Source organism: Vipera ursinii (genome assembly GCF_947247035.1).
Source record: "Vipera ursinii genome assembly, chromosome: 2".
NCBI classification, from domain to species: Eukaryota; Metazoa; Chordata; class Lepidosauria; order Squamata; family Viperidae; genus Vipera; species Vipera ursinii.
Genome location: NC_139513.1, coordinates 15,035,412 through 15,059,689, shown reverse-complemented (window position 1 = coordinate 15,059,689; position 24,278 = coordinate 15,035,412). Strand labels below are relative to the sequence as shown.

General features: G+C 44.2%; 2 protein-coding genes across 7 annotated transcripts in view; both read right to left on the bottom strand.

Moving 5' to 3' along the window:
* The window catches only part of LOC310634669 (uncharacterized protein), a 43,598-nt gene that overhangs the window by 8,215 nt on the left and 11,105 nt on the right, over nt 1-24,278 (bottom strand). The window contains exons 2-5 of one of the 6 annotated variants that reach the window (XM_083353199.1): nt 19,935-23,241; nt 13,996-14,372; nt 7,046-7,131; nt 6,128-6,348 (exon numbers count right to left, since the gene is read on the bottom strand). In XM_083353199.1, the coding sequence (XP_083209325.1) occupies nt 14,111-14,372; nt 19,935-22,780 (3,108 nt within the window). In that variant the 5' untranslated portion in view covers nt 22,781-23,241 and the 3' untranslated portion in view covers nt 6,128-6,348; nt 7,046-7,131; nt 13,996-14,110. Of the gene's footprint in view, nt 1-5,843; nt 6,349-6,669; nt 7,002-7,045; nt 7,132-8,088; nt 8,433-11,952; nt 12,388-13,995; nt 14,373-19,030; nt 23,242-24,278 lie in introns of those variants that run through there. The other 5 variants (XM_083353198.1, XM_083353200.1, XM_083353201.1 and 2 more) reach the window with 5 other exon arrangements.
* On the bottom strand, nt 2,328-5,674 carry LOC310634671 (uncharacterized protein). The gene is made up of 2 exons (XM_083353204.1): nt 3,296-5,674; nt 2,328-2,418 (listed from the first exon to the last, which is right to left on the bottom strand). Exon 1 carries the CDS (start codon nt 5,524-5,526, stop codon nt 3,457-3,459), a length of 2,070 nt encoding a protein of 689 aa, XP_083209330.1. The 5' UTR covers nt 5,527-5,674; the 3' UTR covers nt 2,328-2,418; nt 3,296-3,456.

The window sequence follows — 24,278 nt, the reverse complement described above, 5'->3', positions numbered from 1 at the left end:
CACAATCTTTTTTTCCCCAACAGCCCTCCTCCATGAAAGTCACCTGCAAGACAGAGCAGCTTTTACACCTGAAATGTTATACTTCTTTGATCACTGTCCCAAACTCCTTCAATATACTTGCTATTCGTATGGTTTCTTCGACTTGCACGCCTCATTCTTGACACAATCTGAACAGACATGCTTGGGGTGCACTGAATTCCTGGAACTTTGTTAGGAAAATATAAACTTTGTACCACCTCTACTTCTCTGATAAGATTATCGTTAATTAAAAATGAAGAGAATATTCTATTAAGAATATTCCTAAAAGAAACTGCCATTTCCTATGCCTAAGAAAAGCCAAGCCGAAATTAAAACCACCAGAGGTTTTTTTTCCCTCCTCCCTCCCTCCCTCCCTCCCTCTCTCTCTCTCCCTCTTTCTCTCTCTCTCTCTCTCTCTCTCCCTCCCTCCCTCAATCTCTCTCTCTCTCTGTAAAAGAAACAATTACAGTGAGAAAAAGATAGTCCTGGAATAAACAGTGGAAACTGACAGGATCACATATACGAACACTCAGAAATTCATCATCTTCTTTCCCTGGGGATAGGATTGACGTTTTCCCGAAGGCTAAGAACAGGCAAGAAAATTAGGAAAACAAAACCCTTACAAATCTCATCAAAGTTTCAATAGCACAGAAAGGTTATGGAGGTTGTGGGGCTCAACCTATTAATCAGCTAGCTAACCCACTGTTGTGTCACTACATCTTTTGGCTTCTGAATTAAAACTCCTCTGACAGCTTTTAATATAATAATAATAATAATAATAATAATAATAATAATAATAATAATAATAATAATACCTTTACTGTCAAAGTACAACATGTGTACATTGAGATTAGCTGAGCCTCCTCCTGTGCTCTCTCCCCCCAACACACAGTGACAACAAACCCTCCATCCTACCACACATCCTACCACACACTAAGGGTCAACCTCAGGGCTTTTTTTTATCACAGAACGCTCAGAACGGAGTTACGGCACCTTTTTTGGATGGAACCTTGTAGGGTAGGCAAGGCGGGTTATATGACATGTGTGAGTTCCGGCACCTTTTTCTTTTACAAAAAAAGCACTGGTCAACCTATTTTCCAAAGCACCAGAAGGCAAGAAATGAAGCAAAAGGAAAGAAGCAACATACAGCTAAGGAACAATTTTCTGACACTGAGAACAATTAACTAGTGGAATGATTTCCCTTCAGAGGTTGTGGCTGCTCCATCACTGGAGTCTTTTAAGAAGAGACTGGACAGCCATTTGTCTGAAATGGTACAGGGTCTCCTGCTTGAGCAGGGGGTTGGACTAGAAGACCTCCAAGGTCCCTTCCAACCTGCAGTGACGGAGCACCCACAACCTTTGGAGGGAAGACATTCCCAAAGAGTCAAGCTTCACTAGAAGGAGACTTTTTAGATCTTCCCATCAGCAGAAAATTGCAGCCCTGAGTTTCAAAGCATGTAGCACCAGCGGACTGAAAAGTTGGGGAGGGAAGGAAAATGCAGCAGCAGCAGACATGCTTCAGCCTCGTTTCTTTCTCTGCTTGGACGCCGTGAAGAAAACCAAACAGCCCCGCTCGCTCCCGGCTTCTCCTCCGACCTGCCCTCAACTCACCTTTCAGCTGCTGCTTCGATCCTTAGAAGAGCACAAAAGCCACTCTGCACACCACCTTCCTGCCGTGAGTGACCCGGAAAAGGAAGTTCCTCCGTGCTTCTCTCCTCCCCTCTAGCAATACAGTACTCGATGGTTTTAACTCCTTGAAGCCTCTACCTAAGTATTTGTAAGATGTTGTCCCTGATTAAAAGCCATCAAGTATTTTTTTGACTTCTAGCATGTGACCTTTGCAACTGAGCCTAGTGAAATAGTGAAATGTGATGCTACTTACCTTGTGAAGCTTAGCTGTGTGCTGCGTCCTAAAAAAATCACGAAGGTTTTACACAATTACACAATCAGCTTTCTTAGGGGTGACTCTCAGTGGAGATCCAAAACCTCTCTACACCCCAAACAATGATAATTTGGGCAAAAAACGTTGGGCACAATGGAGTGTTAGACAAATGGCAAAACCTGTGGGAGAGAAACTATAAAATAGCAAGGGCACCTACCTATAAAGAACATTTATATAAAATGTTTTATAGACGGCATTTACACCTGCAAGATTAGCAAAAATGTTTAAAAATATGTCTAGCGATTGTTGGAAATGTGGACATAATCCAGGCACGTACTAACTACACCTTTGGTGGACATGCCCTAAGCAAAAAAAAAATTCTGGTCAAAAATACATGGGTGGCTAGAGAAGATGACAGGAAAACATGTAGACTATAAACCAGAACTATTTAATATTACATGTACTAACAGCAGCAAGAATTACTTTTGCTCAGTATTGGAAAAACAAAGAAACACCATCTGAAGAAGATATAATTAAGAAAATTCTGGACTGTGCAGAAATAAATAGGCTTACATTGAAAATGAAAGGGAAACAAGATTCAGAATACTTTCAAACATGGGATAACTTTTATAAATGACTAGAAAAACAGAGTAAAGAGTAGGAATGGAAACTGTATTATTATTCATGTAAAATATGTGAACCCAGGCAACGCATTAATTACTAAGCACTAAAGTTTGTTATTGTAAAAAATCAATTTTATACATACATACACACACACACACACACACACACACACACACACACACACACACACACACACACGCTGGAACTTTCCTTTTTTCTTTCTTTCTCAAAAACTATTCCCCCCCAGCTGTCAAAGGCTAATAACAAGGCACTTCCAAGCTAAGGAGATCACAGCAGAAATTGCTAATAAACCTGGAGATCCTGTGATCAAAACCACAATCCCTTTTCTCCTCAACTCAATATTCCTACAGCTCTTCTCCACGAAGGTCACCTGCAAGGCAGAACAGCCTTTACATCTGAAATTTTACACTTCATTTGTCACTACCCCAAACTCTCCCAATATATTTGCTACTCATGATTTCTTCCCCTTGCCTGCCTCATTCTTGACCCAATCTGAACTGACATGCTTGGTGCACTGAATTCCTGGAACAGTTAGGAAAACATGAACTTTGAACCCCGCCTACCTCTCTTCTCCTCTCGTTTCTCCTTCTATGAGAAGCCACAATCTCTAACTATAGTCTGAGTACTCCTATCCCCAAAAGATGCTGACTGGGTAATTCTGGAAAATCTTGAGGACAGGCACAGAGAAGAAGGCTGGGACTCTGCACATGTCACTTCTAGCATTTATCAATAGGAAAATGCAAAGGATACTCCCAAAAAGATTTTTACAGAATTGCCCAACTTCCGCTGCGGATGGCCAGATAGCCATGATCAAACTAAAGCGTTCCATTCTTTCATTTTCAGGCAAATTCTTTGTAGTCAAATTAAATAGTTTCTCAGCTGGACTTACAATGGGACATTAGAAATGAAATTCAAGCCTTCTCTACACTCATCGCTTTGGACCTAATGTGGATTTTCTTGTGTGCGAAAAGGGTGGAATGTTTCCTGAAGCGCTGTTCACACTCGGGGCACTGAAATGGTTTCTCCCCTGTGTGTATAAGCACATGATTTATAAGGTTAGACCTAGTACCGAACTCTTTCCCACAGTCTGGACACTCGTATGGTTTCTCTCCTGTGTGAGTCCTCTGGTGTATCACCAGCTGAGAATTCCAAAGGAAACATTTCGAACAATCTGGACATTCATAGAGTTTCTTTCCTGTGTGAATTGTCTGGTGTTTCGCCAGGTGGGAATTCAGACAGAAACCTTCACCACAATCTGGACACTCATAGAGTTTCTCTCCTGTATGTGTCCTCTGGTGTTTCGTCAGGTCAGAACACTTATCAAAACTTTTCACACAATCTGGACATTGATACAGTTTCCCAGTGGTGTGAGTCCTCTGGTGCACCACCAGGCTGGAATTGTGACGGAAACTTTTCCCACAATCATGACATTCAAAGGGTTTCTCTCCTGTATGAGTCCTCTGGTGTATCACAAGGATGGAATTCAGACTAAAACTTTTCCCACAATCAGGACATTCAAAAGGTTTCTCTCCTGTGTGAGTCCTCTGGTGTAATATCAGGCTGTAATTCTGACTGAAACTTTTCCCACATTCAGGACATTCAAATGGTTTCTCTCCTGTGTGAGTCCTCTGGTGTTTCACCAGGTTGGAATTCTCACTGAAACTTTTTCCACAATCAGGACATTCAAAATGTTTCTCTCCTGTGTGAGTCTTCTGGTGTCTCACGAGGTGGTAGTATCTAATGAAACATTTTCCACAATCGCGACATTCAAAGGGTTTTTCTCCTGTGTGAGTATTCTGGTGTCTCACGAGGTGGGAATTCTGACTGAAACGATTTCCACAATCAGAACATTCAAAAGGTTTGTGTACTGCATGAGTCCTTTGGTGTTTCACTAGGTTGTAATTATCACGGAAACATTTCCCACAATCAGGACATTCAAAGGGTTTCTCTCCTGTGTGCGTCCTCCGGTGTCTCGCAAGGTGACAATTTCTAATGAAACATTTTCCACAATCGCAACATTCAAAGGGTTTTTCTCCTGTGTGAGTCCTTTTGTGTCTCACAAGGTGGGAATTCTGACTGAAACTTTTTCCACAAATAGAACATTCAAATGGTTTCTCTCCTGTGTGAGTCCTCTGGTGTTTCACCAGGTTGGAATTCTCACTGAAACCTTTTCCACAATCATGACATTCAAAGGGTTTCTCTCCTGTGTGAGTCCTCTGGTGTATCACCAGGATGGAATTGAGACTGAAACTTTTCCCACAATCAGGACATTCAAATGGCTTGTTTCCTGTGTGAGTCCTCTTATGTATCACCAGGCTGCAATTCTGACTGAAACGTTTCCCACAATCATGACATTCAAAGGGTTTCTCTCCTATGTGAGTCCTCTGGTGTCTCATGAGGTGGTAATTTCTACTGAAACGTTTCCCACAATCATGACATTCAAAGGGTCTCTCTCCTGTGTGAGTCCTCTGGTGTTTCACCAAACTGGATTTCTGACTGAAACTTTTCCCACAATAAGAACATTCAAACAGTATCTCTCCGGTGTGAGTCCTCTGGTGTCTCATGAGATGAGACTTTTGACTAAAACTTTTCCCACAGTCAGGACATTTAAAGGGTTTCTCTCCCAAGTGAGTCCTCTGGTGGTTTATGAGGTGGGAATTTCTAATGAAACTTTTGCCACAGTCAGCACATTCCAAGTTTTTGCCTCTTGTGTGTGTTCTCAGATGTCTCACGAGGTGGGAATTTCTAATGAAACCTTTCCCACAATGTGGGCACTCATATGGTCTCTCTCTGATGTGAGTCCTCTGATGTATCACCAAGTTGCTATACTCACTAAAGCATTTACCACATTGGATGCACTTATAGGGCTTCTGTCCTGTGTGGGTCCTTCCATGAACCACAACGGAGCTGGTCTGACCAAAGCTTTTGCCACATTCAGAATATTTGTATGCCTTTTCTCCAGTGTGGATCCTCTCATCCATAATGAGACTTGCAAGTTTTATCTTTCCCACAATGTAGCCTTTGTACCACAGATACTTTTATGGGGGTCAAAAATATGGATAATCACTTGTTTAGTGGTGTTTTGATTCAAGCAGTTTTCTTCCTCCCAGAGCCAGGCCTCCATCAGTATCTGCTGTACATGGCTTTCCAAATAACATTTACCTCCTCACTGACTTCCAGATATTTTTCTGAATGGAAAAATAATGTCCCTTGACTTTTCATGTAATGTATTCATATAATAGGGACGTGGTGGCTCAGTGGGTTAGGATGTTGAACTTGTCGATCGGAAGGTCGGCAGTTTGGCGAATCCCGAGTGCCGAATAACAGAGTAAGCGCCTGTGACTTGTCCCAGCTTCTGCCAACCTAGCAGTTCGAAAGCACGTAAAAATGCAAGTAGAAATATAGGGACAACTACGGTGGGAATGTAACAGCGTTCCGTGTGTCTTTGGCATCTAGTCATGCCGGCCACATGACCACAGAGATGTCCTCAGACAAGCGCTGGCTCTTCAGCTTTGAAACGGAGATGAGCCCCTAGAGTCGGAAACGACTAGCATGCATGTATGGGGGAAACTTTACCTTTACCTTTATTCATATAATGGATCCATGTGTTCTATTTATTCAGTTGAAATATTTCTTGATTTTCTCTCTCTTTTTCTAACAGCTGCTGGAGGCGGAGGAGGAGAATTGTGTAGTTTTCTGAAGGAAATGGAAAATACTTTGATTTCTGGCTCGATTTTCTTTTCTTTTCAGTGCTGCTTGTTATTCTCAGTTGGCCAGAGTGCTCTTACTGCCATCCTCTTTGTCTGTAAAATTCAAAGAAAAGTGTAACTTTAATTGTGTACAAAATGGTTTCAGAAGATGTGAAATAAACAAAAAAGTATACATTACAATAAATAAGCAAACATGCCGCAATGATGGAATAATTTCTTCCATTATTTATGATTCATTTGACACATGGAAGACAATCGTCATCCATGTTCAAATATCCATTCAGTCAAATTCAGTTGATTTGAGTCCATCACAAATTCTTAGCACTGCAAAGGGTTAGCATCAAATACATCTAGAAGTGATGGGAATAGATTATATAATTGTACATATATGCATAGAGGGAGAAATACACATACATTCAGTGGGGGGGCCGGTCTCTCTCCCCGGCCCCTCTCCCCCAGTTCCTGCCTCCAACAGTCTGCACGTGGGGCCTACCGCCAGGCAGCCATGTCCATCGCCCGTCCCTACGAACGCCGCTAGCCTTCCTGGACGTCCTTCTTCGGCCGCCTGCCATCTGCTTCCGGTAATGCTGGCAGTCGCGGCTGTGCAAACTGGCCTTCCTGCCGGGCCTGCCGCCGAACAGCTGATCCGGGAAGCACTGGAAAGGGCTGCATGGAGTCTAGAACGTACTGGTGGCTCTGCTACCGGCAGGTTATGAGACCTTGGGGGGGGCAGCGGAGTATTTGGAGCTCCCTACTGGGAATAAGGGTGGGGGTTACCTGGTCTACTTACCTGGTTGGGGGTGGGTTGCTGGACAGGGGGAAGGCAAGCTGACGAACACGCGTGGGGATGGCGTCTGGAGACAGCAGCAAACAGAGCTGTAGGGGGGAGGAGAATTTATATGGATGTGTGGGCGGATGTTGGTCTATGGATTGAGGGCGGAGCCCTGTACCTGGCGACTATGTAAGCGTTGGGAGCGATGTGCTACCAATGCTGACTTTGTTTTCACTTTATGTGCATTGGAGCTGAATAAAGCAACCTCTGTTTTGTCACAGAGATTCGTGTATGCTTCCATTCGAGGATGTGTATTGACAATGTCTATATGGACAACATCTATGTCTTTCAAGCCTGGAAAAATGTTCCAAAATGGTTACAGTCAAAGCTTTTGAGCTAAATTTAGAGATGTGGCATTAACTGATGAAATAATGCCTAAAGCCTCTGCAAGATTTGAAGCACCAGGTTTCCTCATATAAGGCCTTACCTACAAATAAGGGCAGAAACTATTGCCCACAACTACTCTGGTGACATCCCAATTCAAGCAGTCTTCATTTACTGACTGCAGTTGGGACTGGCTTTTGTGTCACTTAAGCAGCCTGATCATTAAGCATGTCATATGACAGGGCCAAAATTAGTGGATCAGGATAATGCTGTGGATATAATTAACTTGGACTTCAGTAAGGCATTTGATAAAGTAGATCATAACCTACTACTTGATAAGATAGAACAATGTGGATTAGACAGCATCACCACCAGATGGATTCATAACTGGCTGACCGACCATACTCAGCATGTGGTCCTCAATAGTGCCGCATCTACCTGGGGGGAAGTGTGTAGTGGGGTTCTGGGCCCACTGCTCTTCAACATCTTCATCAATGATTTGGACAAGGGGATAGATGGGGAACTCATCAAATTTGCAGATGACACCAAGCTGGCAGGAATAGCCAACACTCCAGAAGACAGGCTTAAGATACAGGAGGATCTGGACAGACTTGAACACTGGACGCTATCTAACAAAATTAAATTCAATGGTGAAAAAAGTAAGGCTCTAAATTTAGGCAGGAAAAGCCAAATGGACAGGTATAGTATAGAGCCACTTGGACCCGTTTCCCATCGAAAAGAAAATACTGGGAGCCGCAAAGCCCTTTTGACGTCTAAAATGAAGATAACACTGCATATATCCTTTTTTTACCTTTACGCTATGTATAAAAAAACTATAGTGTGCTGCAATTATGTAATCAATGAACTGCTAAAAAGAAAACAAATCTTTATTTCTGCATGCAACAAAAGCATTTTGAACTCCAAAAAAAAAAGACGGTGGGTCGAAGGTTACTTTTAAATAAAATACTCAAATGTCTATTTGAATCCTCCTTGTATTTATGAAATAAAAAGCCGATGCAAACTATAAAAAGTACAAAGAGAAAAAATAGAAAAGAAAAAAATTGCGGGGGGGGGCGGGGGGCGGGGAGAAAAGGACAGGAGAAAGAGGGAAAAAAACCCTTTCTCATTCATCCCAACAGGTAAAAACAATTTTAGTAGCTTATCTAAATACAGCATAATTATCCTCATAACTCACCTCTTAATTAAAAAAACCATCAAAATATTTTATTAAACGTTCTTTACCCAAAATCCAGTAAAGACAACCATGTTGTTGTTGTTGTTAGCTGCGAAGTCGTGTCCGACCCATCGCGACCCTATGGACAATGTTCCTCCAGGCCTTCCTGTCCTCTACCATCTTCTGGAGTCCATTTAAACTCACGCCTACTGCTTCAGTGACTCCATCCAGCCACCTCATTCTCTGTCGTCCCCTTCTTCAATTGCCCTCGATCTTTCCCAGCATTAGGCTCTTCTCCAGTGAGTCCTTCCTTCTCATTAGGTGGCCAAAGTATTTGAGTTTTAGCTTCAGGATCTGGCCTTCTAAAGAGCAGTCAGGGTTGATCTCCTCTAGGACTGACCGGTTTGATTGCCTTGCAGTCCAAGGGACTCGCAGGAGTCTTCTCCAGCACCATAGTTCAAAGGCCTCAATTCTTTGGCGCTCAGCCTTTCTTATGGTCCAACTTTCACTGCCATACATTGCAACTGGGAAGACCATAGCCTTGACTATACGCACTTTTGTTGACAGGAAAGACAACCATACATATTCATATATATATTTGTCTCTCTCTCTCTCAATCCCTGCCTCCCTCCCTTCCTTTTTCCCTCTCTCCCTCCCTCTTTCTGCCCTTGATCTGCCAGTCCTCTTAACCCAGACATGTCAAACACAAGGCCTGCAGGCTGGATGCGGCCCGACATGTGGTTTCATCCGGCCCGGGGATCTGCTCTGAAAAGAGCAAAGGACTGGCCCGCTGCACCTCGGCCCGGCCCAGGCTGACCGGGCGCTGATCTACAACCTGGTTGCACTCCAAACCACATAAAGGCAAGAAATACTATCCAAAACCCCACTGATGACATCCTAATTCAGGTAGTCCTCACTTACTGAAAGCCATTGGGACTGGCAAGTCCGTTCCTAAATGATGTGATCATTAAGTATGAATCACTTAACTATGTCAATTTACAACATCCTTTCTGGCTGCAGTCATTAAGTGAATTACCATGGTCCATTCAATGCAATGTAACATGAGTGTGACTTGCAACTTCCTGTCAATTTCCAATTGATTTTGTTTGCTGGAAGCCAGTTGTGAATGTTCCAAATGGAAAGTCCATGACTGTGGGACACCACAACCCTTGTGAATGCAAGCCAGTGCCACCCCTAAATAACTGTGACAGCCACAACTTTGAGGAACGGTTGTAAGTCCTCTTTTTCAGCACCAATGAAAGTCTGAATGGTAAGCAGTAAATGAGGATTACCTATAAAACCGAACATCCCAAATGAGCCCATTTAGTATTTGGGTTTTTTTTTAAAAAAAGTTCTGGGTTACGAACAGATGTGCCAGGTTAATACATGGATGGCACACCACCAGGAAATCCTGCATTTGCTTCCTAGATATGGAAGTAAAAACAAAATTCCTGAAGACAGCACTGGCAGATCGGTTCCAAATTGTTGCCAAGAATAGAACATGTCCATAAAATCACAAGGAGCCAACCCTCATCTGAAGGAGCTTTTCAAATCTCTCAACAAACACATAACAATGCAGGCACCCTTTTTAAAGCTTGCACCACCAATGGAATAAAATCTGGGGAGGGAAGGAATGTGTAGCAGCTGACATGATTCAACCTCTTTGCTTCTCTGCTTTTACAACCCAGGGAAACCCAAACAGCCCTATTTGCTCCCGGCCTCTCCTCCATCTGTCCTCAACTCACCTTTCAGCTACTGTTTCCACCCTGGGAAGACCAGGAGAACTAACCTCACCTCCTCCATCCCCCCAGCAGAGAGCAGGAAGAGGAAATTCCTCTGCTGTTCTCCAAATCCTCTCTAGGATTCTAATATTGAAATATTTCAACTCCGTTTCCCTCTATTACCGATGCTCTATTTGCAGTGACAATTGTCTAGACCACGGGTTGGCAATCCGCAGCTCCGGAGCCGCATGCGGCTCCCAGTCACTCCTCCGCCTTTCTGGAAAAAAAGTGGGAGTAAAAAAGTCCCATTGAGAATGAGGTGGCAGAGATTTTGGGAGTTGCGCGCGCAGCTCTCCAAACCTCCACCACCCCGTTTGGAGAGCTGCTGCCTTCATCCATGTTTGACGAAGACAGCAGCTCTCCAAACTGGCGGCGGCGGTTTGGAGAGCTGCATGCGCAGCTCTCCAAACCGCCACCGCCCTGTTTACAGAACTGATTCCTTCGTCAAACATGTTTGACGAAGGAAGCAACTCTCCAAACGGGGCGGCGGTGGTTTGGAGAGCTGCGCACGCAGCTCCGCCGCCACCTCTGCAAGCCTCCGCCAAGAGAATGGGGCGGTGGAGGCTTGCCACCCATTCTCTCGGCGGAGACTTTTTTTGGGGATCCAGCCTCTGCCGCCCCCTTCTCTCCGCCGAGAGAATGGAGCAGTGGTGCGCTCCGCCAAGAGAATGGGGCGGTGGAGGCTTACCGCCCATTCTTTCGGGGAATCCGGCCTCTGCCGCGAGAAGACAAGAGAACAGCAAGCCACCCCATTCTCTCGGCGGAGCGCTCCACTGCCCCATTCTCTCGTCTCAGCGGAGACTTCTTTTGGGGGATCCAGCCTCTGTCGCCCCCTTCTCTCAGCTGGGCAGCTGAGAGAAGGGGGCGGCAGAGGCTGGATCCCCCAAAAGAAATCTCCACCGAGAGAATGGGCGGCAAGCCTCCACCGCCCCATTCTCTCGGCGGAGCGCTCCACCGCCCCATTCTCTCAGCAGCTTGCCACCCCGTTCTATCGTCTCAGCAGAGACTTCTTTCGAGGGATCCGCCGCCCCCATTCTCTCTCCGCCATCCATTCTCTTGGCGGAGACTCACAGAGCTGCTACCTTCGGCTGCTTTTCTTTCGGAGCATCCAGCTGTTGAAAGAAGTGGGCGGCAAAGGCTGGATCCCCCGAAAGAAAAGTAGCCGAAAAGCAAGCTGAAACAGAGAGAAGGAGACTGCAAGAAGGGCGAGATCAGCACGGGCTGAGAAACGCTGATCTCGTGTTCCCTGCAATCTCCCTCGATTTCCACTTATGAAGTTCGGGGCTGGCCTTACGGAGTTGCCAGATCTGCCGGGAGGACGCATACACAGGGCCACTGATCAGTCTCTTGTTTTGCGCATGCATGCGCATGCGCACTCTTTTTTGCGGCTCCGTTTTTTCTTTTGTAAGGGAACCGGTTCCGAGTGGCTCTTTCACTGTTTCAGGTTGCCGACCCCTGGTCTAGACTCTAGCTTATCTATTGTGCACCATTTAGTGACATAAAGATGAAACCAGGCTGCTCCATCTCTACTGAATGCAGTTGCCAGATTTTTTTTACTGATTATGTGTCAAGTCCTTTTCGACTCCAGCAATCACATTGATAGACTTTCCCCGTGATGATTGTCCCTAACCTGTTTGTTCAGGCCTCCCAACGATTCACTCATCACCACAGGAACAGAGGAAGAAGCTTCCCATGCAAGAAGTGAGAACTACACCAAGGGAAAGGAGGAGGGGAGGAAACTATATGCGTACAGAAGAAAGAAAATGCACCTCTCTTAAGGATCGATGAAGACTGTTCCAGCCAGTTATTTGTCCTATAATATGCAGCAACTGACATGTTTCAGCCTAATTGCTTCTTATGGTTTTTGAACTCACCCTGTTGACCAGTCCCTTTGATTGGTCTTAGATTGGCTTTATTTTGTTTGATATGAAGAGAAGGGTGAGGGGTGACATGATAGCAGTGTTCCAATATCTCAGGGGCTGCCACAAAGAAGAGGGAGTCAAAGCTATTCTCCAAAGCACCTGAAAGCAGGACAAGAAGCAATGGATGGAAACTAGTCAAGGAGAGAAGCAACCTAGAACTAAGGAGAAACTTCCTGACAGTGAGAACAATTAACCAGTGGAACAACCTGCCTCCAGAGGTGGTGAATGCTCCAACAATGGAGGTTTTTAAGAAGAGACTGGCCAGCTATGTACCTTCCAATTTTTTTTATTATTATTATTATTATTATTATTATTATTATTATTATTATTATTATTATTATTATTATTATTATGGCTTTTTTCTCATAGAACGCTCAGAACAGCGTTCCGGCACCTTTTTTTACACACACACACACAAAAAGCTTTTGTACAGGCTATGCTACTCCCTCCAAACCCGTGCGTCCTACTTTCCTCGCTCGTCTTCCAAAACTCCAAACTAGGACACGGGAGTTTGGAGTTGGAGAAGGCGAGCGAGAAAAGTAGGACACGTGAGTTTGGGAAGGCGGGCATCCGATGGCGACTGCCGGTTCAGCACTGTCAGCGAGAGTTTGCATGGGAGCAGGCCGGTGAGGAGCACATGGCAAGGCTACCGCTCCCTCTGTTATCAGCCAGCCCTTAGCAGGCGCTGAGCAGAGAGCAAACTTGCAGCATGACAAACCCCCACGGCCTCAACAAGGTGCTGAAGATGTCTCTGCAGAGGAAGACCAAGGTTCATTTGGCAGCTGGTGTGTGTGTGTGTGTGTGCGCGCGCGCATGCATTCTGTGTTTCACAGCCTTGCTGTGTTTCACAGCCTACTTCCCTCGCTTGCCTTCTCCGAACTCCAAACTTGGAAGACGATCGTAGGACGCGTGAGTTTGGAGTTGGAGAAGGCAAGTGAGGGAAGAAGGACGCGTGAGTTTGGAGTTTGGGAAGGTGAGGAGATTTGGAATTTCTCTCAGGCTAGTTTAGCTGTTGGAATTACTCACAAGATTGGAAGCTGTCTTTGTGTGTGTGTGTGTGTGTGTGTGTGTGTGTATGTGTTTTTCCTTTCTGTGTTTCACAGCCTCATGGGTTTAATGAGATTATTCCTAGATATAGATATGCAGGACTGGCGTCTTAAAAATTGCTATCCTCTCAGTGCACACATATTTGAAATGTTGGGTAGCGTTGGATAGATTAGATTTTTCCTTGTTGCTAAGGATGGCTTCAAGCGGGAATGAGGCAAGGAGCCCAATAATCTTCCCTCCTTTCTCTATTTTTTGAAAGCAGAACTAGCCTTTTATGTTAAGGCCCTGCTCACTTTCCCAAACTCCAAACTCGCGCGTTCTAGGGCTGCAGAGTGATTTCACTTCCTCCCCCCCCAGCCGATCTGAGCAGAGAGCTATCTTCTTTCCCTGGGGATAGGATTAACGTTTTCCCCGAAGGATAAGAACAGGCAAGAAAATTAGGAAAACAAAACCCTTACAAATCTCATCAAAGTTTCAATAGCACAGAAAGGTTATAGAGGTTGTGGGGCTCAACCTATTAATCAGCTAGCTAACCCATTGCTGTGTCACTACATCTTTTGGCTTCTGAATTAAAACTCCTCTTTCTGACAGCTTGCTTCACTTTGTGTCCATTTCTATCAGTGCTGACCGAAATCTGTGCTTTTCCCAGTCTCTTCTTACCTGCTGGAGAAGGAGGAGAATTGTTCGGTTTTCTGAAGAAATGGAAAATATTTTGATTTCTGGCTTGATTTGCTTTCCTTTTTAAAGTTGCTTGTTATTCTTATTTGTCTTAGATTCAAACTGGCTGACAATCTGCACTCAAAGTGTATTCCTTAATGGAGGGAATTCTACAATACTTCTGCATGGAGGGACGTAAGCAGTGGTGTACCCCAAGATCCATTTTGGTACTCTTTAATATCTTCATAAATGTGTTAGATGAGGGAATAGAAGGAGAACTCATCATATTTTCAGATGACACCAAGTTGGCAGGAATAGCCAACACCCAAGAAGATAGGCTCAAGACACAGAAGAATCTCGATAGATTTGAACACTGGGCCCTATGTAACAAAATGAAATTCAATGGAGGAAAAAAAGAGAAGATTTTACACTTAGCCCAGAAACAAAGCAATGTAACGGAACAGAATAGGTGAAACCTGGCTCAATAGCAGTAACTATGAGAGGGACCTTGAAGTTTTAGTGGACAATCATTTAAATATGAGCCAGCAGTGTGCTGCAATAGCAATAATAATAATAATAATAAAAATCCAGTGCAATCCTAGGCTGCATTAAGAGGGGGATAGAATCAAGATCATGTGAAGTATTAGTACCGCTTTATAAACAGTACGGCCACACTTAAAAAATTGCATCCAGCTTTGGTCATAAAAATGTTATAAAAAAAATGTTGAGACTCTGGAGAGAGTGCAGAAAAGAGAAACAAAGATGATTTAGCAGGAAACTAAGCATATGAAGAACAGTTGGAGGAATTGGGTATTTCTAGTCTAGAGGAAATATAGTAGTACCCCAAATAACCTAAAAACCTGGTTATTTGATTTATCTGGCCTGGACTGAGGGGTTTTAAATTTTTAACTTTTGGGGCTATTAATTGTTATTTAACTCTATTTTAACTCTATTTTAACTTATATTGTTTTTTAACTTTGCCCTGTAAACCGCCCTGAGTCCTTTGGGAATAGGGCGGTATATAAAACCAATTAATAAATAAATAAAATACCTCAGGAGTTGCCACAAAGAAGAAAGGGTCAACCTATTTTCCAAAAAGAGCCTTGGTGGAGCAGTGGGCTAATGCCTCCTTAAGTAACACCAGCTGCCTGCAATTAGTGCAGGTTCGCATACCACCAGGCTCAAGGTTGACTCAGCCTTCCATCCTTCCGAGGTAGGTAAAATGAGGACCCAGATTGTTGGGGGCAATTAAGCTGACTCTGTAATAATGCCGCTGGGGGGGCGAAAGCCCTAATAAGCAGGCATATACATAGAATGAAGGCTTCTGCTAAGCACGTTGATTTGTGCTTTAAATTGTAAGCCGCCCTGAGTCTTCGGAGAAGGGCGGAATATAAATGGGATTAAAAAAAAAAGCACCAGAAGGCAAGAAATGATGCAAAAGAAGCAACATACAACTAAGGAACAATTTTCTGACACTGAGAACAATTAACTAGTGGAATGATTTCCCTTCAGAAGTTGTGGCTGCTCCATCACTGGAGTCTTTTAACAAGATACTGGACAGCCATTTGTCTGAAATGGTACAGGGTCTCCTGCTTGAGCAGGGGGTTGGACTAGAAGACCTCCAAGGTCCCTTCCAACCTGCAGTGACGGAGCACCCACAACCTTTGGAGGGAAGACATTCCCAAAGAATCAAGCTTCACTAGAAGGAGACTTTTTAGATCTTCCCATCAGCAGAAAATTGCAGCCCTGAGTTTCAAAGCATGTAGCACCAGCGGACTGAAAAGTTGGGGAGGGAAGGAAAATGCAGCAGCAGCAGCTGACCTGCTTCAGCCTCGTTTCTTTCTCTGCTTGGACGCCGTGGAGGAAACCAAACAGCCCCGCTTGCTCCCGGCTTCTCCTCCGACCTGCCCTCCGCTCACCTTTCAGAGGCTGCTTCGATCCTTAGAAGAGCACAAAAGCCACTCTGCACACCACCTTCCTCCCGTCAGTGATCCGGAAAAGGAAGTTCCTCTGTGCTTATCCTCCTCCCCTCTAGCAATACAGTACTCGATGGTTTTAACTCCTTGAAGTCTCTACCTAAAGTATTTGTAAGATGTTGTCCCTGATTAAAAGCCATCAAGTAGTTTTTTGACTTCTAGCATGTGACCTTTTGCAACTGAGCCTAGTGAAAGAGTGAAATGTGATGCTACTTAGCTTGTGAAGCTTAGCTGTGTGCTGAATCCTAAAAAATACATGAAAGTTTTACACCAGGGGTGTCAAACTCAATTTCATTGAGGACCGCATCAGCATTGCGGTTACCCTTGAGGGGCCGGGTGGGTATGGCCAGGGTGGGTGTGGCCTACTGGGTGGGCGTGGCTGGGGTGCGTGTGACCTACTGGGTGGGCATGGTCAGCTCTACATTGTTCGCGTCAATGGTGCCTATGGGGGCCTGGGCAGGAGTGGGACAAATCTGAGGGTCTCTGGAAGAAGGAGATGGGACTGGGGCAAGTGCCAAGGCATGGTCCACTGGAGGAGCCTCACTGTTCCTCTCAGGCCATGCGGGGGGGGGGGGGGGGCGGGGAGGCTGCACAGTGGTGCGGAGGTCAAATGCCCAGCCTAGCCTTCAAGCACCTGCAGCACTAAGCTCACCCCCACTTCCCCAAGGGGGTGCCCAGCTGCTGTGCTTGCTCTCCTTAGCCAGGTTGCTCATGATGGGTATGAGAGCAACGTCAAGAGGGAGGCCCACTTCCTCTCCATGTGAGGAGACCTGGCTTTGTATCCAAAGCTTCCTTAGCAATAGGATGGGAGACCACCCAGGTTAGGCCAGGAGGAGGGGGCAAGGGGATGGTGAAAGGGCAGCAGGGAAGGATTAAGGCAGGACTTCCCTCAGACCCTCCCTCTCCTTCCTTCCTTCCTAAGAACAGAGTGATGGGAAAAAATTTGAGATAAGGGAGGGAGAAAAACAGGCAAGAAACGCAGCTGGGGAAGTGTCATCCTTCAGGAGGAATGAAGAAATGCACCATCGCCTGGAAGTGGCTAGCACATGGCCCTCTCTTCACAGTGCCCAGAGGCTGAGCTGGGTGGCACAAATCTGAAGAGAAGCACAATGCTGCCCAGCCCCTAGCCTGCCCGAAGTAGGCTGGGCCATGGGCTGGCCACTTCCAGGCAATGGTGCATTTCTTCATTCCTCACAAAGGGTGATATCTCCCTAGCATGCACTCAGGGGGCGGGGCCAATGCGGCAGGGGCCAGTCCCTCACTGTTTCCAGATGGCCTTGTGGAGCTAAGACTGAATGTATTTCAGCATAGATGACCACCACAAAATTGTAAATTGGCTCCTGATGGCCTGGGCCGGAGCCAAGACAGCATGGGCCATTCCCTCACTGTTTCCAGGATGGCTTCGCGGGCCACATGAAACCACTTCGCGGGCCGGATCTTGCCCCTGGGCCTTGTGTTTGACATGTCTGTTTTACACAATTACACAATCAGCTTTCTTAGGGGTGACTCAGTGGAGATCCAAAACCTCTCTATGTAAATCCCAGACTCCCAAAAGACCTTTTTGATTCCTATATCCCAAAAGACCTTTTTAAATTCCTATATTAATCTGCTTTCCTCTGCCTGCAAAAGACCTTCTTTGAACACTTCTGCCTTCCCCCCCATTTGCAAAGTTACATTCCTGCACTCAGTTTAACACTTCTGCCTCTTCTCCAAATCTGCAATTGTAAGGCCACATTCCTACATTCCATCTCTGCCTCTGGTGATAAAACTCTTTTCTTATTTACAACCACATTCCTGTCTCTGATTCACATGTGTATACAACAAAGACTTGTTTCATTTAAATTGCCCAGTATATAGTTTTCCTGAAGTTGTCCTTGCTTCAAGATAGGGCCTCTGCCTTCCTGTGATAAACCTTTGCTCCTTGCTTCATTTATAACAAAGACTTGTCTTTTATATGTTTCAAGTTATGTTTCAAGTTATGTTTCAAGTTATGACAACCCTAGTATTCTCTGTAATATAATAAGCTATGCTTTATTGTTTCCTGTAATGACCTTTACCCTCTTCATTATCAGTTCTCTGTTAGCATAAACTATGTTTTATTGTTTCCTTTGACCTCACATATGTTCATTAGCAGATGTATGCAATGAGTTATGTTTTTCCTTTATGTTAATTCCTCATGTGTACTTCACCCCTCCCAAATGAAACAGCCTAATAAAAAGGAGGGTTTATGGAGCTGTTAGGGGGGGCACACCATCCACCCCGAGCACTCCATGCTCCCTCACCTTCTTGTACTGGTGCCTCAGTTTGTCTTACTCTGTCTCTAACTCTGCCTAATCATCGCAGTTCCCAAGTATGACCGTCGGAATTTCCGGCATACTGGGTCGGTGGTAAAAGGCAAGATCCTTCCTTACTCAAGGTGTCCACCCTTGCGAGGGTCTCTCTAAATTCCCACCCCTGTTAAGGGGCTCTAAGAGTTGAAGCCAGAACCCTGACCGGTCGCTCATCGCAACATCTCTACACCCCAAACAATGATAATTTGGACAAAAATCTTTGGGCACAATGGATTGTTAGAAAAATGGCAAAACTTGTGGGACAGAAACTATAAAATAGCAAGGGCACCTACCTATAAAGAACATTTATATAAAATGTTTTATAGATGGCATTTACCACCTGCAAGATTAGCAAAAATGTTTAAAAATATGTCTAGCAATTGTTGGAAATGTGGATATAATCCAGGCACGTACTAACTACACCTTTGGTGGACATGCCCTAAGCAAAAAAAATTCTGGTCAAAAATACATGGGTGGCTAGAGAAGATGACAGGAAAACATGTAGACTATAAACCAGAACTACCAGTATTTCTTTTAGGTATAACCTCAGAAAACCATGATAAAGAATGTGTATATTTAATATTACATGAACTAACAGCAGCAAGAATTACTTTTGCTCAGTATTGGAAAAACGAAGAAACGCCATCTGAAGAAGATATAATTAAGAAAATTCTGGACTGTGCAGAAATAAATAGGCTTACATTGAAAATGAAAGGGAAACAAGATTCAGAATACTTTCAAACATGGGATAACTTTTATAAATGACTAGAAAAACAGAGTAAAGAGTAGGAATGAAAAATGTATTATTATTCATGTAAAATATGTGAACCCAGACAACGCATTAATTACTAAGCACTAAAGATTGTTATTGTAAAAAATCAATTTTATACACACACACACACACACACACACACACACACACACACACACTGGAACTTTCCTTTTTTCTTTCTTTCTCAAAAACTATTCCCCCTCAGCTGTCAAAGGCTAATAAGAAGGCACTTCCAAGCTAAGGAGATCACAGCAGAAATTGCTAATAAACCTGGAGATCCTGTGATCAAAACCATAATCCCTTTTCTCCTCAACTCAATATTCCTACAGCTCTTCTCCACGAAGGTCACCTGCAAGGCAGAACAGCCTTTACATCTGAAATTTTACACTTCATTTGTCACTGCCCCAAACTCTCCCAAAATATTTGCTACTCATGATTTCCTCCCCTTGCCTGCCTCATTCTTGACCCAATCTGAACTGACATGCTTGCTGCACTGAATTCCTGGAACAGTTAGGAAAACATGAACTTTGAACCCCTCTCTTCTCCTCTCATTTCTCCTTCTATGAGAAGCCACAATCTCTAACTATAGTCTGAGTGCTCCTATCCCAAAAAGATGTTGACTGGGTAATTCTGGAAAATCTTGAGGACAGGGACAGAGAAGAAGGCTGGGACTCTGCACATGTCACTTCTAGCATTTATCAATAGGAAAATGCAAAGAATACTCCCAAAAAGATTTTACAGAATTGCCCAACTTCTGCTCCGGATGGCCAGACAGCCATGATCAAACTAAAGCGTTCCATTCTTTCCTTTTCAGGCAAATTCTTTGTAGTCAAATTAAATAGTCAGTTTCTCAGCTGGACTTACAATGGGACATTAGAAATGAAATTCAAGCCTTCTCTACATTCATCACTTTGGGCCTCATGGATTTTCTTGTGTTCAACAAGTATGGAATGTTTCCAAAAGAACCGTCCACAGTCAGGGCACTGAAATGGTTTCTCCCCTGTGTGTATAAGCACATGATTTATAAGGTTAGACCTAGTACTGAACTCTTTCCCACAGTCTGGACACTCATATGGTTTCTCTCCTGTGTGAGTCCTCTGGTGTATCACCAGCTGAGAATTCCAAAGGAAACATTTCGAACAATCTGGACACTCATAGAGTTTCTTTCCTGTGTGAACTGTCTGGTGTTTCACCAGGTGGGAATTCAGACAGAAACCTTCACCACAATCTGGACACTCATAGAGTTTCTCTCCTGTATGGGTCCTCTGGTGTTTCATCAGGTCAGAACACTTATCGAAACTTTTCACACAATCTGGACATTGATACAGTTTAGCATTGGTGTGAGTCCTCTGGTGCACCACCAGGCTGGAATTGTGACGGAAACTTTTCCCACAATCACGACATTCAAAGGGTTTCTCTCCTGTATGAGTCCTCTGGTGTATCACAAGGATGGAATTCAGACTAAAACTTTTCCCACAATCGGGACATTCAAAAGGTTTCTCTCCTGTGTGAGTCCTCAGGTGTATTAGCAGGCTGCAATTCTGACTGAAACTTTTCCCACATTCAGGACATTCAAATGGTTTCTCTCCTGTGTGAATCCTCTGGTGGATCACCAGGTTGGAATTCTGACTGAATTTTTTCCCACAATCAGGACATTCAAATGGTTTCTCTCCTGTGTGAGTCCTCAGGTGTATCACCAGGTGGGAATTCTGGCTGAAAGTTTTCCCACAATCAGGACATTCAAAGGGTTTTTCTCCTGTGTGAGTCATCTGGTGTATGACCAGATGGGAATTCTCACTGAAATTTTCTCCACAATGAAGACATTCAAATGGTTTCTCTCCTGTGTGAGTCCTCTGGTGAATCACCAGGTTGGAATTCTCACTGAATGATTTTCCACAATCAGGACATTCAAAATGTTTCTCTCCTGTGTGAGTCCTCTCATGTCTTACCAGGTGACAATTTCTAATGAAACGTTTCCCACAATAAGGACACTGAAAGAGTTTCTCTCCCGTGTGAGTCTTCTGGTGTCTCATGAGGTGGTAGTATCTAATGAAACATTTTCCACAATCGCGACATTCAAATGGTTTCTCTCCTGTGTGAGTCCTCTGGTGTATCAACAGGCTGGAATTGCAACTGAAGCATTTCCCACAATAAGGACATTCAAAAGGTTTTTCTCCTGTGTGAGTATTCTGGTGTCTCACGAGGTGGGAATTCTGACTGAAACGTTTTCCACAATCAGAACATTCAAAAGGTTTCTGTCCTGCATGAGTCCTCTGGTGTATCACTAGGTTGGAATTATCACGGAAAAATTTCCCACAATCAGGACATTCAAAGGGTTTCTCTCCTGTGTGAGTCCTCCGATGTCTCACAAGGTGACAATTTCTAATGAAACATTTTCCACAATCACAACATTCAAAGGGTTTCTCTCCTGTGTGAGTCCTTTTGTGTCTCACAAGGTGGGATTTCTGACTGAAACTTTTTCCACAAATAGAACATTCAAATGGTTTCTCTCCTGTGTGAGTCCTCTGGTGTAATAGCAAGCTGCAATTCTGACTGAAACTTTTCCCACATTCAGGACATTCAAATGGTTTCTCTCCAGTGTGAGTCCTCTGGTGTTTCACCAGGTTGGAATTCTCACTGAAACTTTTTCCACAATCATGACATTCAAAGGGTTTCTCTCCTGTGTGAGTCCTCTGGTGTATCACCAGGATGGAGTTGAGACTGAAACGTTTCCCACAATCAGGACATTCAAACGGCTTGTTTCCTGAATGAGTCCTCTTATGTATCACCAGGCTGCAATTCTGACTGAAACGTTTCCCACATTCCAGACACTGAAATGGTTTCTCTCCTGTGTGAGTCCTCTGGTGTATCACCAGGCTGTAATTGCGACTGAAACTTTTCCCACAATAAGAACATTTAAACTGTTTCTCTGCTGTGTGAGTCCTCTGGTGTCTCACAAGGAGGGAATTCTGACTAAAATTTGCCCCATGATTAGGACATTCAAAAGGTTTCTCTCCTATGTGAGTCCTCTGGTGTCTCATGAGGTGGCAATTTCTATTGAAACTTTTCCCACAATCAGGACATTCAAAGGGTCTCTCTCCTGTGTGAGCCATCTGGTGTATTCCCAGATTGGAATTCTGACTGAATTTTTCCCCACAATCAGGACATTCTAAGGGTTTGTCTCCTGAGTGAGTCCTCTGGTGTTTCACCGAGCTGGATTTCTGACTGAAACGTTTCCCACAATAAGAACATTCAAACAGTATCTCTCTGGTGTGAGTCCTTTGGTGTCTCATGAGATGAGACTTTTGACTGAAACTTTTCCCACAGCCAGGACATTTAAAGGGTTTCTCTCCCAAGTGAGTCCTCTGGTGGTTTATGAGGTGGGAATTTCTAATGAAACTTTTGTCACAGTCAGCACATTCCAAGGGTTTCTCTCCTGTGTGTGTTCTCAGATGTCTCACAAGGTGGGAATTTCTAATGAAACCTTTCCCACAATGTGGGCACTTATATGGTCTCTCTCTGATGTGAGTCCTCTGATGTATCACCAAGTTGCCATACTCACTAAAGCATTTACCACATTGGATGCACTTATAGGGCTTCTGTCCTGTGTGGGTCCTTCCATGAACCACAACGGAGCTGGTCTGACCAAAGCTTTTGCCACATTCAGAATATTTGTATGCCTTTTCTCCAGTGTGGATCCTCTCATCCATAATGAGACGTGCAAGTTTTATCTTTCCCACAATGTAGCCTTTCCACCACAGATATTTTTATGGAGGTCAAAAATATGGATAATCCGTTGTTTAGTGGTGTTTTGATTCAAGCAGTTTTCTTCCTCCCAGAGCCAGGCCTGCATCAGTATCTGCCGTACATGGCTTTCCAAATAACATTTACCTCCTCACTGACTTCCAGATATTTTTCTGAATGGAAAAATAATCTCCCTTGACTTTTCATGTAATGTATTCATATAATGGATCCATATGTTCTATTCATTCAGTTGAAATATTTCTTGATTTTCTCTCTCTTTTTCTAACAGCTGCTGGAGGAGGAGGAGGAGGTGTAGTTTTCTGAAGGAAATGGAAAATACTTTGATTTCTGGCTCGATTTTCTTTTCTTTTCAGTGCTGCTTGTTATTCTCAGTTGGCCAGAGTGCTCTTACTGCCATCCTCTTTGTCTGTAAAATTCAAAGAAAAGTGTAACTTTAATTGTGTACAAAATGGTTTCAGAAGATGTGAAAAAAACAAAAACGTATATATTACAATAAATAAGCAAACATTATTATTATTATTATTATTATTATTATTATTATTATTATTATTATTATTATTATTATTATTATTATTAATTTTATTTGTATACCGCCCTTCTCCCGAAGGACTCAGGGCAGTGAACAGGGCAGTACATGTTAAAAGACAAAATACAAAAATTAAAAAAGATTAAACAAAATGCCCACAACTCTTACAATAAGTTAAAACACATTAAAAAATTAGGTTAAAACACATTAATAAAACCCAACCCCATCCCATCAGACCAGGCCAGCTTGTTCAAAGAGGTAAGTTTTTAGATCGTGCTGGAAGGAGCGGAGGTCAGGCACCATCTGGAGCTCAACCGGAAGATGGTTCCATAAATCTGGCGTGCCCACAGAGAACGCCCTCCCCCTGGGGGCCACCAGTCGGCATTCTTTGACCGGTGGCACCCTGAGGAGGCCCTCTCTGTGGGAGCGTACTGGGCGGAGGGAAGTTGACGCCAGCCGCAGGTGCTCCCCAAGGTATTCCGGACCCATGCCATGTAGGGCTTTGTAGGTCATTACCAACACCTTGAATCTCACCCGGAAGACAACTGGAAGCCAATGCAGCTCGCAGAGCAGAGGTGTAACATGGGAGTGTCGGGAAACTCCCAACACAACTCTCGCGGCTGCATTCTGTACCAGTTGGAGCCTCCGAGTGGTCTTCAAGGGCAGCCCCATGTAGAGAGCGTTGCAGTAGTCCAGACGAGAGGTCACGAGCGCATGAGTGACCGTACATAAGGCATCCCGGTCTAAATAGGGCCGCAACTGGCGCACCAGGAGGACCTGGGCGAAGGCCCCCCTAGTCACAGCTACTATATGGTCTTCTAAAGAAGGATGTGAGTCTAGGAGGACTCCCAAGTTGCGAGCCCTATCTACGGGGGGTAATAACTCACCCCCCATAGAAAGAGATGGGATATCCTGAA

Bases quoted from the DNA above. Each gene is read 5' to 3' on its own strand.
- LOC310634671 (XM_083353204.1), bottom strand. From the start codon at position 5,526: ATGGATGAGAGGATCCACACTGGAGAAAAGGCATACAAATATTCTGAA.